Below are 17,486 nucleotides of genomic sequence, written 5' to 3'. Positions count from 1 at the left end.
ACTTACTTTTGACCCAGAGGTCAGGGCAGACAAAGCCGTCAACGATGACCATTGCTGTACTACTGTCTCGTTCTCGCAATGATTAATGAAGAGAAGCATGTCAGCACATGTGCGCGCGTGTGTGTGTGTGTGTGTGTGTGTGTGTGTGTATGTGTGTGTGTGTGTATGTGTGTGTGTGTGTGTGTGTGTGTGTGTGTGTGTGTGTGTGTGTGTGTGCGTGTATGAGTGTGTGTGTGTGTGTGTGTGTGTGTGTGTGTGTGTGTGTGTGTGTGGGTGGACATGAAGCATTCAAGCTTTTTGACTCATGTAAACAGTCTATGCTTCAATGGCATTTTTGAATGATGAGACCTTACATTTAATGGCAGTTAAATGTATTTTGCTCAGTGAGTGCCGCCTTAAACAACACCTGAACGTAGGGGTTTATGTGTTCAACCAAATCAGTCAACTTCCACATATCTTTCAATAAATGTACATATACTTCAGGTAGCTGTTCCCCAAATCTAACGGTGTGACCTCTGTTCAATCTGCCCTCTTAAAATATATATTTATATATATTTTTACTGCTAATAATGATACACCACTAACAAATAGTAATTTATTAAACTTGTAGACAACGCCAGGTTGTGACGGACTGACATTAAGTTCGTTTATATGTCAGATGTTGACAAGGTAAACCACTGCTTGCGTCACTAGTATCACCGCTAGTTGGTGGTGTGACTGAAGGTGAAATGGTGTGAGGCAAAGAATTAAAATGAATCTGTTTAACTCTCATGATGCCCGTTTGAATTCTAATGAAGAGATCAAACTCTCAGGATCCATTGTGTCAACACACATACGCTCTCACACACACTCACACAGAAGGGGAGAGTGAAAGAGTGAGAGAGAGTAATGACACAGTGACAGCAGTGTTAGAAACACACAGATGGTCACGGGTACAAAGAGGGACACACTTTGTTAAACTCATGCAGGAAAAAGGAGGATAGAAAGACAGAGGAGGGAGAGAGAGAGAGAGAGAGAGAGAGAGAGAGAGAGAGAGAGAGAGAAGCTGTTTCACTTAAGGGCGTTGACAATAGAGAGGGTACAGCCCTTTTCTTTATTCTCTGTTGTTTAACTAGTGAAACAGAATCATCAGCAAGAGATTGTGTGTGTGTGTGTGTGTGTGTGTGTGTGTGTGTGTGTGTGTGTGTGTGTGTGTGTGTGTGTGTGTGTGTCTGTGAGAGAGAGAGAGAGAGAGAGAGAGAGAGAGAAACTGAGAGAGAGGTATTTTCTTCTGTCTAGGCAAAGTCTGATCACTGGTAATAGTTATTGCAAACAGCAAAAACATTGTTCATCTATACTGTATCATTTTACTGCCTTGGACTCAGTTACAATGTCTACATAAGTTGCTGTAATGGAATAAGAGGCGCTCCCCCTCCCCTCCACCCCACCCCCCCTGTGTCTTGTCTTTCTCTTCGTTCTGCCGAGTCCTAGTTGTACTGTGATTTATGATGTTTCAGAAGCTTGAATGAAGGTTTTATAACAGACAGCCTGCTGGCACACTTTTCATCTCTCCTTCCCTCTCTCTCTCTCTCTCTCTCTCTCTCTCTCTCCTTCTCCCTCTTTCTCTCTTTCTGTCAGGGAAAGTGATTGACCTCATTAGTAATGGTTGTAAAGCACTTGGGGCAATTCTCTGTGTGCGTGTCCTGATGTACTTTAAACAATGCTATTCGTTTAGCTAGGTACGGGTTAATAAATCACAAACTGCTTTTATCTTTCTCTTTCTCTCTCTCACTCTCTCTCTCTCTCTCTCTCTTTCACTCACACACACACACACACACACACACACACACACACACACACACACAAATCTGAAAATGAATAAATGCTAAATTCCAGTGAAACAGTTCATTGTTCATTGCAGAAAGTGACAGATTAAGCAATCCAGTGTTATTGTCCTTAACTTTCTGATACCACAGTTTAGTAAGGCGGACCTTTACAGATTCTATGATGTACACATCATACACACAAATCGTGTGAAAAGCAGACAAACTCTAAAATCCACCCTTGGTCCACCATGAACCTTAATTCGATCTCCTGTCTGTTTATTTTAATTGCTTTGGATTTGTACAATCACAGAGAAATGCAATATTAGTCATTATTTTACATGTTAAGCATACATAATTCTCCCAAATTAATGGCAGCTAAGTCAAGTGTATGGAAAGCTGCTGTTTAGTCATACTTTTGCTGTTTTTAATCTGTGTCTGGCCAAGGAGATCACAGGCAGTGAAACTAAAGCTTTTCTAAGCAATCGTTAATAGTGAGACTCGACTCATCCCCTCTGCTGATTCAGGACGAGGTTTATTTGTGCGTTTGTTTGCTAATTAACTTTAACATTTCCATTGCAGTGGGCATATGTTTATTTATGTAAACATTTTGGATGATTTCAACCCAACTGGTCTGGATTCTGGTAAAACAGCAGGTGGGGAAAACATGAAAATATTTCTTCTAACCTGCAATAAATAAAAAGTACTGTGTGTTTCAAAGAAGATGACTAGTCCTCTGAAGGACCCCGCATGCCACGGTGTGTGATGTTCTATACTCAGATATAGAGAGGTCTGAGGAGCACACTCTCTGTGATCCTTCTAAATCACAGTGTATGTGTGTGTGTGTGTGTGTGTGTGTGTGTGTGCATGTGTGTGCGTGTGTGTGCGTGTGTGCGTGCGTGTGTGTGTGTGCGTGTGTGTGTGTGTGTGTGTGTGCGTGTGTGTGTGTGTGTATGTGTTAAAGTGTGTGTGTGTATGTGTTAAGCAGCATTAACACACACACACACACACACACACACACACACACACGCACACACTGCAGCTAAAAGCAGAGGTCTTTAAGAAGAGCAGGGAGAGGAAAGTTAAACACTTTAATACCTGGTTAAAGACTGGGGGATTATCTGGTAAAAGATTAAGAGGATTATCTTAAACATGCGTGGAGGAATAGATACTCTTTCTTGCATTCAGCTAACTCTAATCTGCCTTTTTCTTTTGTCTCTCTCTATCCAGCTCTGTCTCTAGGTCACTGTGTGGCCGGTAGCCAGAGTACACACATGAATAAAAATGAGACTGTCAGCTCATCCTCGTGCAATTATTGAGTGCCAGAAGATCAGAGCAGGCACACACGCCCACACACATACACACACAAATGCATGCATGACATGTGATTCAATGCTTGAGGTGCTTGTGTCTTCTATACATGGAGTGTATTATAGATGCCAAAGAGAAGCAAAACTCTTTTACACTTTTACACACACACACACACACTTACACTTTGCACAGATCAACACAGCATACACACGAGTGACCCAAGTGATCTGAACGTTAGAGAACTTGTGGAGATCTCTGTATGGTAATGCTCTGGCCAGCTCTCTACACTTGGATTCTGGAATGGCCACTATGAACCCAATAACTATCCATCCATGCAGAGTAACACACATTCTTGTCAGTGTATTATAATTGTAATGTGAAGGTTATCGTATGGCTCTCTGAACCTGTTGCCCATCTGCAGCTACACACACACAGGCTTGCAGTTAAAACCTCAACAGGCCCGATGTCTCTGTCTTAGATGTGTGCGCTGAACGTCACACATCGTGCGTGTGGATAGCTAAAGTCGGGACTGCGTGATCACGCATATATAGTCATTCGAACAGAGTGCAGTGCCAGTGTGAAGGTGTGCCCCCCTTCAGCTGAGTGGAGTCTAATTAGGCCTGGGTGCAGTCTGCTCCTGTGTTGGCCTTCAGCCCGGCCCATGAGAATATCCATATGTTACGAATCTCACACACACACACGCGCACGCACGCGTATACACACACACGGGCTCAGGGGCTCTACTTAAGAGAGCCCAGAGAAGTCTGGTGGGGTCACCTGGTCAAAGAATGGCCTTAGGAGAATCATTTTTCATTTCCTTACCACCTCTCTCTCTCTCTCTCTCACTCTCTCTCTATCTCTCTCTCTCTCTCTCTCTCTCTTTCTCTCTCTCTCTCTCTCTCTCTCTTTTATTTTTGTTCCGCCTTCGCTTATTTGCTTCCTTCTATTCTCCCCAGATCTGGAGTTTCCTTTTTTTTTCAGGGTGTGTTTTTTTTAGATATAAACATGTGTTGCTCCACAGCTCTTAAACTGCGAGGGGGGTGGGGCCATACCTGAGCCGCTGGTTGGTGTGTGTTTAACCGCTGCCTCCCCACTCTCCTCCCTCTTCCGCTCTCCACAGGACGATTTCGCAGTCCTTCATCAGGCTCCGCCCCCAGCAGAATTCAGTCGGCGGATGTCTTTAGTCTCCGCTGAATGTGACCCCGGTTTGCCATTAACATGGGCGCCGTTGACATTTACACACCTCCCAGTGCTTTTTTTTACACCCACTCTCTGAGGTGCAGGACAGAGCTGATCGAGACTTGTGGTCAGGCGAGAACTTAAGGGTGAAGTCAGAGCAGGGATCATAAAAGGGGACCACTGAATAGATAAAGGGCCCCACAATGTCAAATGCATGCACACAAAGCCCTTTTCGACTCTGCTGCAATAAAGCATGTACTGCAGCGCAAGGCATGCAGCCTGCGAACAGCCAGTGTTGACCAGAAGCTGGCCGTTACTCCGAGCCAGCTTTGAAATTCTCCTGTCCAATCCGAAACAGCAAGGTGGCTAACGTTCTGCAAAATATGAAATATTAAATGGAAACCATTAGCACGCCCATTATTATGCAACGCTAAAATGAATTGTGTAAGTTTCTGAAGCACAGAGACCGTTTCCAGCGCTGAAGACCAGTAGGATATGTGTGGTGTGTGGATACAAGTAAGAAGAGTCTTGATTATACTTTTTCACTGCTCATTAAATTTAGAGCTTTCTCTTTGGCTTGGTATGCTGAGATTCAGACCATATCTTTCAAAAGGTGAGGCCCTCATCTGACAGCAAGTCTATTTTGATGTAACTTTTTGAAATTTCAGTGCCTTGATTTGAGAAACATCCGATTTAACGAGCATAGTAAAACCTGTTTACAACACAATATACCAGCTGACATTATCACAGTGTTTCATATCCTTAATATAATGGCCTTAAATTATACATTTTCATTGGTCTTGTTAATACTGTTACTCAAATAAAGGTAATTGGAACATAAACTGTTTAACTATTTACTATAGCTAACTGCCCTATAAACCCCTTTTTACACATATTTGTGAACTCTGTTGAGTTGAGTCCCTAATGGACATTCTATGTGTGCATATAAACTTTCCACATATGTGTGAATATAAAATGGTGTAGTTAATGTGTGTGTGTGTGTGTTTTGTGTTTGGGGGGGGGGGGTGTAGTGGTGAAGTGGGGGTGCTTGGGGTGGGTGAAAGTGTGTCCCCTCTGTTATTGGCTCCAGGTCTATGGTCACATTATGCATCTTATTGTGTCTTTGTGGGGGAGAAGCCTATAAAAGCCAGTCCAGCGGGGTTCAGTCAGTACCACAGCACATGGCCCTTACACCCACACACTCTCACAGTCAAGAGACAAGTGTGTCCACGAGCTGCTGTAGCAAAGCGATCGACAAACGCAAGCCTCTGACTGCTGATTTTAAGAGGTATATTCTTATAATACATCGTTCTTCTTTTACTTTTTTGTGGGGGGAGAAATTTCTTTAGTTCTCCGCAGCCAGGATATTCCGACGTCACGTTCAGCAAAAGAGGGTTTGGTTGTCGATTTGGTTCTGATCAGCCGAGATGGATTCGGACACTGGCTCCACCTGCAGCCGTTCTTCCTCACCAGACCTGGCCGTGGACTCTGCCGTGGGTGCTTTCTTCTCCAGCAAAGTGCTCCGGGCGTACCGTGGAGAGGAGGCGGCCCTGCGACCAGACCGGGATAGGCCAGAAGGGACCGAGGAGGGCCCACAAGGAGCCGGGTCTGGGGGGAAGAGCCGGAACCGGGCCGAGCTCTCCAAGGACGACCTGCAAGAGCTGCGTCTGCGGGTGAACAGCCGTGAGCGCAAGCGCATGCACGACCTGAACCAGGCCATGGACGGCCTGCGCGAGGTCATGCCCTACGCCCAAGGACCGTCCGTGCGCAAACTCTCCAAGATCTCCACCCTCCTGCTGGCCCGCAACTACATCCTCATGCTCTCCAGCTCACTGGAGGAGATGAAGAAGCTGGTGGGCGAGGTGTACGGCGCCGGCGCCGCCCAGAGCCGCCCAGCACGGCCCGTCCTGACCCGGACCGCCGCCTCTCCTCCCCAGCTGCCACAGCTACCCCTGCTGCCACTGGCCCAGTCCCTGCATCCCCTGGCGGCCAGCGCGGCGGCCGCGAGCACCTCCCCCCTCCAGCAGGGCGGCGCACAGACGCCCCACTCTCCGCCCTCCGCTGGTTACCTGGGCTTCCACGCCACGCCCCTGCCCAGCCTGCTCAAGGAACCGCTGCCTCTGTCCGCCTCCTACCGCCACTTCCCCGGCATGCCGTGCCCCTGTGCCCTCTGCCAGCCTCTCCCCACCTCCACAGCCAGCCTACACAGCCTTCCCATGGGCAAGTGAGCCAAGCGAGGTCCAGGACTCAAGTATATGGAGAAGGCCCGAATCTGACGATGGACGTTTAGGCAAAAAAACAAAAAAAAAGTGGAAATAATTGAGCAGCAAGGAGTCCTGGGTGTTCTGTATGCATGTAAATAATCTGTACATAATGTTCTGGTCAATGTGCTTTTTTTATGTTCATGAATTATTGCATATTGCTCAGGCATTTTGCATTGTCACGGGATACATCGTGATTGCTACCAGTTCTATCAATGCTGTATCTGGAACCAAGCTAAATGTGAATAGAAATTTTTGCACAGCTGATTTTTGTACAGTTGCCTGATTTCTTAAATTAAAGGTTTATTATTGTTAAAGTATCATATTTCCTCTTTCTTTCATGTTTTGCCAGCATTCCAAATTGCAGTGCTTATACCAAAAATGCCTTATCTGTCCTAAAGACCATTGTCATATACAGCATGCAGGCTAAGTCAGTAAGAGCCAGTAAAGTGCTCCAGGACTCCGCCACACCACACACAGCCCTCGCGCTAGTCTGAATAAAATAAACACTGCATGATCAGATTACATTAGACTGCATGAGACCACAACGAATATTGTAAATGAGGTTTGTGTGTGTTAAAGTACATAAGTGCACATAGCTGTTAACTACTGTTAACTACTACAATAAGACACAACCTACACAATTATAAACATTAAACCACTATAACAAGCCTTTCAAGTAGAACTACAAAGACCTGAAAGTCTGAAATGCTAAAGAGCTGTCAGGGGTGGCAGCTGCTAACTAGATCTGTGTGTGTGTGTGTGTGTGTGTGTGTGTGTGTGTGTGTGTGTGTGTGTGTGTGTGTGTGTGTGTGTGTGTGTGTGTGCGTGTGCGTGCGCGCACGCGTGTGGCACGCACATACTCCATATGTACCAAGCCTTTACAGAGGCATTATAGCAATATTGTCCACACTACATTTGTTCCCAGAGCATATGCTAAAAGACTGGCACCAAGGCTGATAGATGCCACATACTTGCTAGCCAAGCTGTAACCAGCCACATAAAGACTAGTCGATGCAACAGGGAGAGGGGACCATCCAGATCCCAGGGCCCATGGGTCGCACGTCCACCCTGACTCCCCTGCCGATGGCGCGGGGGAGAGAGGGGCCCAGGGGCTGACGCCAGGGCGACGCGCCGCTATTGTTCTTCCGACGCGGGGGGCTCGCGGGGCTAACGCGGGGGGCTCGCGGACAGCCGCCTTTCATGCGCCCGCGGGAGGATTTGTCAACGTCCGATGAAGCTGCGCTTGCATTCAGCCCTCGGCGAGTGTCATTAATTACGGAGAGATCCCTGGCATCTGCACACATGCATTTGGTGCAATGAGAATGTGGAGGTTCGTCGGGTGTAAATTCAACTAGTTTTCAGTTATGGTATAAATAAGAGAAGAATGGGGCTTCAAGCCCTGCGAGGTAGAAGGTCTCTGACCATATACAGTTCATTAATGATGGGATGACTTATCAACATTTGTGATTTATCAGACGTTTTTGATAAACCCATGGTTAGGAACCAGTGCTGTGTGCGTAAGCAATATTATGAGAATATTACTGCTGGAGATCTTCATTTGCGCTGCTCCTTTTTAAACACACACGCTCGCGCGCGCACAAGTGCCGCGCGTTGCTCAGGAGCTAAATCTGGCGTGAAAAATACATGCTGCTCCTGGTAGGACTCTGGGCCTGCTAAAGGTGAGATCAGAGGAGGAATGAAGAGATGTTTCTTCTTCCCCCTTTCTTCTCCCTCTTTCAGTAGCCTTAGACAATGCCACTCGCTCTCAGGACAAAGAGCGGGTCCCCCCCTCCAAACAGCCCAGACCCCATCCCTTCTGTCTTTCTCTCCCGCTTTTCTCTGCATTTCATCATGGTAACAAGCCTCAGTCAGCCCGCGGAGGGCCCTGACACTCAAGTCTGGCACAAAAGCGGTTACCTCCTTATTTATGGGCCCATTGACATCGCTAAGAGCTCCTGTCACTGCTGCCAGTCCGTCAGCTGGAGCACGTCCCAGCGGGGGGAAGCAGCTGCCAGCCTGCCTGGAGAAGGAGCCCCCACAGTGGGACGCCTGGTCCCCCTGGCACCCCCACCCTCCTCCCCACCCCTGGTCCTGGGACCCCCAGGTCCCGGACACAGGTGGGAATGGGAAGCCAAACACATTGCAGGGATTAGCCGGAGCTGCCGGCCAGCTTGCTGTGGGGGGATAATTAGACACATTGACTTGTGCAAAGCTGGTGTTTCCTGATCGGGGGCAGATGGTAAGGGCCCGTGGAGAGTGAGCAGTGGGGAACAAGACTACGACTGAGTGGGGCGACCCAGAGCATGGGAGACATGTGCATGCGTCACGCACATGCACACGCATGTTCCAGCAGCTTGTCTGCATGTTTCGTAGACACTGGGGTGGAAGAGAGTACTGAAAGCTCAAAATTTTCAGAACTCCCAACAAACAAGCCTCGACAAGCGAAGCAAAGCTCATGCAAAAACACTGAAAAGGTAGCAAACTTGTAGATGGGAATTTTTCAAATTTTACTTTCTCAACAACAAAATCAAGAGATTTAGGTATTAAGATATGCTACTCTATATTTGATCATGTATCAAAACTTAACTGCTTGTATGTGGAGCCTATTTTAGACTGTTAGCAATGCTCAGTAATCTCTAATAGAATGAATAGTGTTTAGTTAAAGGGTTCTCTAATCAATGAGGAAACAAATGTAGCCGTCTGCGGCCCTAAGGCTTGGATTGACTGAGTTAATTAGGGAACTGAAGGATCCAATTAGTGGAATTGGAGGGCGGGATCAACATATTGGGTAACAAATGCACATATTGTGCAGCGTCTGGATTTGGGGAGACTTCAATTAAAAAGGGGGAGACCTCATGTAAATGGCAGGCTGACCCCTTACCATACCAAATGATGCATCCTCTCTCTCTCTCTCTCTCTCTCTCTCTCTCTCTCAAGACACGCACAGCATACTGATGAGGCAGAAACAACTGAGACAGGCCCGACACAAGCATACACACACACACACACACACACACACACAGAGACAGAGAGAGAGAGAGAGAGAGAGAGAGAGAGAGAGAGAGAGAGAGAGAATAACACACCTCTTCATTGCGTATACATATGACACCCACACACATATGTGCACATTTCCATCAGGGAACGGGAGGGCTAGAGGCTCAGGTGGGTGGGGGGGAGCTGAAGCACATGAAGGATTCATGCATATGGACCAGGCCGAATTCTAATGATGTGATAAACTCCTCTTGTCAGTTCCATTATGGGCAAATTCATTACCTGATTGTGTGTAACAGGGTGAAGGGTGTAAGCTTCTCCCATGAGGTCTGGCTCAGCTAGAGACTGCCTGTGTGCTTGCCTCTGTTTTTACAGACGCTGCATAAAATAACTAAGACCAATGAATAGCCACAGCCACTTTGAAGGTCCTACAGTTGCTGTAACTTTTTTCAGTATCTATCTATCTATCTATCTATCTATCTATCTATCTATCTATCTATCTATCTATCTATCTATCTATCTATCTATCTATCTATCTATCTATCTTCATAATATCTCCTTTTAATACAGCTGCTACATTGAATGTTTATTATATTAAATGACTTAAATCAAGGACAATAGTCTCAACAATAGTTTACAATAGTCTCATAAATGGGACTAGGTCATTTTGATGTGCAACTGTCATTTTGATGTGCAAAATATACTTGGCGGAGTTAATTCCCAATCGGGCAACATTTCTTATATCGCGTTCGTCCGAAACGTTTGATCCTCGTCAGGCACCGTATTGTGTTATATAAATTGATATCGATTTACTTGTAAATGCAACTGTCTTTTTCTTTTTTTTTTAAATGTATGTAGATTTTGTTTGTGTATATAAGTGTGTGTGTAAGTCCCAGTAAATGGTGCCTGTGATAGTTGCTTATTAAGTTGTTTTTAATGCGTCAGTGTCTCTGCCTTCAGGGTCAGGGTTCAGGCAGGACTGGTGATGTCATGCATTGAAGATGGCGGAAGGGTGAGTTTTGTGTCGCGAAATAATTGTTTTGTAATACAAATAAACATCTGAAATGCTCGTCTAGAGTTTGCTGAGACGTTGCTAAAACAGCATACCCAGATGGAGCCGGGGAGAGCGGATTGAGATTAGCAGTAGCGTGGCATGCGACTGTTTTTATTACCTTATCTTAGCTAATTTACGAATCGCTACCAGGAAGCCTGAGTGTGTTTGTTTACAAAAATAACGCAGCGTTTGTCTAGCTAATACCGGACACACGCAGTACCAACCAGCAGTTTATGGAGTTAGATTTTGTGAATGAACGTTTTTTTCCCTCCAAAACGAACAAAAAAAATTGTTATCGTATCCTAACCAGCCATTACATTTCGCAGTGTTTTTGTTAGCCTGCGCTAGCTAGTTTAGCTAGTCCAGGAGACATTAGCCAGCTAGGTTAGCCTGCTGTGTACGTCGCCTGAAAGCCTTCGCCTGCTCATCCGTGACTTTTATGCCAATAACATGCATGCAATGTCACTTTGTAACGGTTTTAACGTTGATCTTGTGACACGGGCTCGGGGCCTGATGCGTGTGACCGTGTCTGACGGCCACAGGGAAGGAGCCTGGTGGGGAGGCTGGCTTCAGCAGAGCTTCCAGGCCGTGAAAGACAAGGTAAGGGCTTTATTCTGGATTAAAGCTCTCCCCCGACGGCAGTCGCTTTTTACTGGGGCTACCGAAAGGATTGCTAACTTGGTCAGACTAGACACGAATTTTTTATACGTCCATTTGACAGCTACGTCTGTTGTTTGACACGGCCACATTGTCTGCTGCTTCCTGTCCGTGCAGTCTGCTGAGGCCTATGGGTTCCTCAAGCGTGATTTAACAGAGTTCTCCAACGTGGTCCAGCATGACACTGCTTGTTCCATTGTTGCCACGGCGAATGCTGTCAGGAGCAAACTGGCGGTAAGGTTCCTGTCGTCATGTGTGGTGCACCGGTTTCTCTCTAGTGTATGATAAATCGCCTTTTGTCTGACACGCTGACAAAGTCTGACCTATCGGCGTCCAGGTGGAAGGCTCGTCAGAAGCCTCGGAGAAGGTGAAGAAGGGTCTCTCTAATATCCTGGGCGTGATCACAGACACACTTGCCCCACCGCCCGACAAGACCATCGACTGTGATGTAATCACACTAGTGGCCACGCCGGCTGGCACCACTGAGGTGTACGACAGCACCAAGGTCAGTCTCGCCTCTCACTTCATCCTTGCTAATGTCAGCAGAGCGCACATACACAGTCCAGTTCAAATCTGCTTACACCTACCTTTTATGGAAACTTCTTACAGCTACCTTTTATGCTTTACATTTTGAGAGTGGCAATCACATGTAGTGTGTTTTAAGTAGTCATAATCCCTATATGGATAGATTAGTTTTCAGTCAGCATGTGGGGTAATGTAAATGTTCCCCCCCATTCTTCACTGATTTTAGTCCTGTCCGGGTATGCCATGTTGGTGATTTTTACAGACTGTGCACTGCCCTAAAGATTCCAGCACATTTTACCTTCTATAAAACGTCCCATACAACTAACCCCGGGTTAGTTTAGTACACAAGGAAGCAGTTACTTCTGTTACATTTTGGCAGTTACTTGTGACAACTAGGTGCGACACTTCTGGTAGCTTTAGGTACATTTTAGTACCTGTATGTAGCCTGTTGATATTAAAACCCAAATTGTTACTATAAGCAGTATTATTAAATATTAACATTTTGAATAGATGATGTGTGTTGGTTCATGATAGTAGTAGACGGGAAATGTTTATTAATGTGAATTAATGTTTCATGTAGCAATATTGTTTTGTGGTGAGCAGAGAAAGCTATATATTACATGTGGATTTGTAATTTTTTTTTTTAAATTTTTTTTAATATATTTATTTATTTATATTTGTAACTGTATTACATCTAGTAGCCACTACTCCCAAGTCTGACATGGTATCTCAGTACAAATTACAATCAGTCATAAACATTAGAGGCATTGCCATGAAATTTCTTTCAGGACATATGTCCAGAAAATGAAATCTGTCTGAACAGTACTTTAGTGTGTCTTGTATAATATTTTGTTTTAAAGAACTTTGTTGCCTTGACTTATAAATAAAGCTATTTAATATAATAAAAAGTACAAGTTAAATTATTTCAAGACATGGGTAAACTCTGGCTTTTATTAGTGCAGTCTGACAGAGTAAACAGATTAACCTTTGAGAAATTTGAGTGATTTGAGTACACGTATGTACCTTTGAGTGATATGAGGCCTCTGTTCCCTAGGCGCGGCTCTATAGTCTACAGGCGGACCCTGCCACCTACTGCAACGAACCCGATGGTATGATCTCCGTCTTTGTTCTTCGGTTTTTATTTCTGTTTCTTTTCCATGTTCTCTCTTGTGCCTCCTGATCCATTTGGTTAAGTGCTAATCATTAAAATCTCAGCCAGTTTTAAAAGTTTTCAGTCGGTCATTTAAGTGAAGTATGAATTAGTTTCACAAGCCAAAGTGTATGATTTCAGGTTGATTTGTATGCTGTATGAGGCTATGGGCAACCGCATAGGGCTTCTTTAAGTGTCCCATGGCAGTATATTACTTTGTGCGGGTTATGGAGATGAGGCCAGAGTTTGTGTGGTCAGGCCCTCCGGAACAGTTTGATGCTTGGCTCGCCAGCTTCAGTCTGGAGGAGAGGAAGACGGAAGTCTCAGAGCTGCTGGTCAACAGCCCCTCCATCAGGGCCCTCTACACAAAAATGGTACGGTCCACTTCTCCTTCCTGCTTCTTTGTGTTCAAAAATAGTATGATTCTCAACCATTTGGAATAATTCCTAAATCTTAGTTTGGTACAGCCCTGAGACGCACACAATCTACGGAGGGAGCGGAGATATTGAAGTGGTGTTCTTTTAAAAAAAAAATTTTTATTGGTGTGTTGTCATTTTCCTCTTAGGTGCCAGCGGCTGTGGCTCACTCGGAGTTCTGGCAGCGCTACTTTTACAAAGTGTTTCAGTTGGACCAGGTACAGGCTGTTTGACACCCAACACTGCACCCAAGCAGTGAAGTAGCACAGTAGTACTGAGTCTCCCACTCTGTCACTTTTGCGCTCGCTCGTTCTCTCTCTCCCGCTCTCTCGTCCACTCCCTTGAGCTTTGTCTCTCACACCCCACATGGGCATGCACAGTGCTGTGTCTTGACAATTACGTGGTACTTTCTGGATAGGACAAATTGTTAGTTAATTGGTTGTTGCATCAGCTGATTGTTGATTTAAGCATTGAAAGACAGTTGGTGTGTTTAGTGCCATCTGGTGGTGCTGTTCCACCAGGCATTTGACACTAAAATCCCAAACTGCGTTGCCCTGTACAAAAGATAACGTTAACAAAGCTCAGGCTTTGATTCCTTTCTGTGTTTATCACATTTTCCACAAAATTCGTGGTTTTTAGAAACTACCTACTTTGGTTTAGTTAAGGTGGCTAAGGGTGGACCAAATATTAGTGAGGCTCGTCATGCCTGTGGCACTGTTGTGGCTTTTTTTTTCTTCTTCTGTGTGATGAGTTCGATTATGAAACGTGTCTGTGTGTGACCACAGGAGGAGGCCAGACGAGTGGCACTGAAGCAGAGAGCAGAGCAGACCACTCATTCAGAAAGTCTGGGTTGGGAGGAGGAGGAAGGTATGCCCTTCATCATACCACCCCCCAAAAAACTAACAAACTACAGGGCTGAACTTTATGGGTGTGTGTTTGCCCTTCTTGTCCACTTAATGGGGAAACTATCCACTATTCTATTTTGTCCAGATGAGTTTCTTGGGGCCACATCAACATCTCGCTTGGACTTCACTCCACCCCCTCAGGAATCCCAACCTCCTGCTGTAACTATAGCGACCACCCCTTTGAGCCCTTCTCAGCCAGCATTTGCCCCTAGGGATGCCCTGTCCGATGTCACCCCCTCAATCAGCAGTGACAGCATCAGCCTCCCAACTCAGCTCGATAACCATCCGGAACGTTCCGCTCCGGAGCCAGCTACCGGTGGACAGCCCGGCCTCTCGCCCACCAACGAGGTCACCTTGAAGGTGTCGGAGGCCCGGCTAGGGAGCGTGGAGGAGAAACGGGCATCCCTGGAGGTGTGCTCCTCTCTAGGGGGGATCAAGGAGCCAGCGGCTGCCGAGAACGGCTCCACCAGGGAAGAGGGACCGCAGGACCTCAGAGTGTTCGAGCTCAACTCTGACAGCGGCAAGTCCACACCCTCTAACAACGGCAAGAAAGGTGAGGATGTACATGGGAACGGCGCATGATCGTAGGGCACGGGACCATGAGGGGCACTCACAAAGGGACACCCACAGAATTTAGGCTTTAAACCTGCATTTATACCTGATGTCAATAAACTGATGTCAGTCTGCTGGAAAGGGGAGTGAAGTAAGAATCATCACTGATCCAATGAATTAGTGAGAGATTATGTATCGGAATAAAACCAATCAAAGGTGGCTCGAGCGCAGCATAAAAACATCAGACCACCGGGCATGATCGTTTGTATCGCAGCTTTAATGCTACCATCAGGCCTTAGTGCTAGTGGAGCTAGTCTTGGTGTTGTGTTGTGTTCGTCGTGTTTGTTACGCCGGTGTATGTGGCCACAGGCTCAAGTACAGACGTGAGCGAGGACTGGGAGAAGGACTTCGATCTAGATATGACGGAAGAAGAGGTCCAGCTGGCTTTGTCCAAAGCAGACGCTACCGGAGAGGTACAGCCCTGCCCCACCTCCCCAGATATCAACACGATAAATAGAACGCAGCTAACTTTGAAGGACAGCACGGCTTATTTCAGAGCTGCGAGCTCAAGGAAGTTGAAGAAAAGGTTTTAGGAGAGGATGAAGCTATTATTAAGTTGTGCTTACTCACAAAATATAGCATGCATGCTCGACTTGGAGGAGGGTTAAAGCAAATCTGTAGAAAAGAAAATGCGTTAGCGTGAATCGCACTACTCTCTAAAAGATGAGGGGTTTGTGTTTTTAACACTAGTCTCGTGTCTTTTGTAGTTTGACAATGAGGACTGGGAGAACTGGGACTGAAGAGGTGAAGCGGCGATTTCCAAACCAATGCCGATGTGCAACTCTGCCGTTCCCGACCGAACCATGCTTTAACCGTGCTCTCTCAACCCTTAGTCCATGCCCACACCATCTCATTCAGGCGGTCGGGAGGGAAGAATGGCCACCGGCTCTGCTGATTGGATGACTCCCGGCCAATGAAATTTAGTTGCGAGCTGAGCGCATTAAAGATGACCCCCAAGCAGCTGTGTTTGTGTAATGCATTTCACTGAGGTAGTACTTAAGCTGTCTTGGGGGAAGGTCACGTATAGCCGATAGCTATGGATGCTTAAAGCTGATTGGGGACAGGATTTGGTTCAAGGCAGGGGAACTTGCCTAAGAATCGCGATGGAGGTGGCATCAACTGCGAAGTGGTCGGGCGATACCATCTAAGATTAGACTGTGTAAATTGTTCTACTTTTGCAGTCGGAGTGGGAAGAACACAATCATTACCTTCTGGGGCTTCACGTTAGCCATCGTTTGTGCTGCTTGTTATTCTTCTAGGATTAGAAATCCTTAATCCTTTACATAAAGTACATGTAATTTGTTTCTCATTCTGTGTACTTACATTTGGCGTGGTCTTTTTTTTTTGTTCTTTTTCCTATTTAGTCTACAAAGTACTAACATGTTTAATCTTATGCAAGTGATATTAGCATTCAACATGGGGGGCACTTTGCCTTTTCAACAAGGACTGTTGTGATTTTATTTTGGGTCAGAACATGACCACGTGTGCTTCATGGCTTTGTTCAATGTTATGTGGAATGGGGGAAAAATGTATTTTGTCACACATCTAAAAAAAAGTTGATATTTGACTAAACACAGGCAGTCCCTACCTATTCGTGCGTTTTTTTTTTTTCTCTCTCGCCCTTTTATTTATTTTTTTCCTGTTTGTAGGTTGGGGGAGAGTCCGTGTGTCGGGTGATTTTATAGGGTCTGTAAAGTGCAATTGGGAAAATCTCAGCATTTCTCCACGCACTTCAGATGGGTCCAACATGAGTGCCTGCACAGTCATATGTGCGTAACAGTTGAAAGTCATATCACAGGATAACTGAAGTTTTAAAAAGCAGCTCCTGAATAAAAAGTGTGTGCAGTTTTTTTCATGTAAATTTAACAAGATTTCCAGCAATGAAGATATTTCGTTTCTGTTCTGTGCAGAGTTAAGATGCCTTGATGTGGTTCATGCTGTGTCTGTGAAGCAAGATGAGCTGTTGAAGTGTAATTGGGAGGTTATTTAGCTTTATCAGCATGGACAACCAGAATGTATTCAGGTACTTTCGCAGTAGTAGATTTCAGATTTCTTTTAATTTGTCCATATTCTTTCCCTCCGTGCATCGTAGTTTACCTGTAAGTCTATCCACACGTTCTGACGATGCCAAGGACGTGTGGTGGATTAGAGGTCAGTAATCCCATTATGATGCAGAACGGTGTTTTGTGACATACGATGGTTGTAATACGCCGTTCGTGTATTAACTATGGTTTCAACCCTGGGTTACAGAATGCATTTTGGTTAGGCTATAAAAAAAAAAAATAGAACTGTGGGGAAAGTTTCCGTTTTCTAATGAGTTTAACCTAAAACAGCTAATCGTTTCATTTTCGAAGCTGTTGTTTTGCCAAACATATGAGCACGGACGAAGAAACGAGTGGAAAAACCCCGCCTCAAAAAAAAAGTCCCGTTAATCAACATTATTCTCATTATGAAGTGTCCGTCATTCGGGTTACAAGCGCAGTCATATGACGGACTGAAAGGCCACGCTCACACTCTTTTCATATATAGTGTAAAAAAAAAAAAAAAAAGTGAAACGGTACACGGAGTCTTTTGCATCTGATTTTAATGAGGCTAGATTATTTTAAGGCACAAAACAAAA

At 45.5% G+C, this 17,486-nt stretch overlaps 2 protein-coding genes across 2 annotated transcripts; both read left to right on the top strand.

Moving 5' to 3' along the window:
• The first annotated feature begins 5,556 nt into the window (after positions 1-5,556).
• olig4 (oligodendrocyte transcription factor 4) lies at positions 5,557-6,813 on the top strand. Its single transcript, XM_027007095.2, has one exon. It carries the CDS (start codon positions 5,720-5,722, stop codon positions 6,518-6,520), a length of 801 nt encoding a protein of 266 aa, XP_026862896.2. The 5' UTR covers positions 5,557-5,719; the 3' UTR covers positions 6,521-6,813.
• A 3,695-nt stretch (positions 6,814-10,508) lies between these two features.
• On the top strand, positions 10,509-16,747 carry bsdc1 (BSD domain containing 1). Its single transcript, XM_027007092.2, has 11 exons — positions 10,509-10,559; positions 11,144-11,201; positions 11,376-11,492; positions 11,596-11,763; positions 12,838-12,892; positions 13,192-13,307; positions 13,499-13,567; positions 14,135-14,216; positions 14,340-14,807; positions 15,176-15,279; positions 15,574-16,747. The coding sequence occupies exons 1-11, from the start codon at positions 10,549-10,551 to the stop codon at positions 15,604-15,606; spliced, it is 1,281 nt and encodes a 426-aa protein (XP_026862893.1). The 5' UTR covers positions 10,509-10,548; the 3' UTR covers positions 15,607-16,747.
• The last annotated feature ends 739 nt before the right edge of the window (positions 16,748-17,486 follow it).

Source organism: Electrophorus electricus, chromosome 11 (genome assembly GCF_013358815.1).
Source record: "Electrophorus electricus isolate fEleEle1 chromosome 11, fEleEle1.pri, whole genome shotgun sequence".
NCBI classification, from domain to species: Eukaryota; Metazoa; Chordata; class Actinopteri; order Gymnotiformes; family Gymnotidae; genus Electrophorus; species Electrophorus electricus.
Note: the sequence above shows the minus strand (reverse complement) of the source record. Positions and strands in the feature narration are given on the sequence as shown.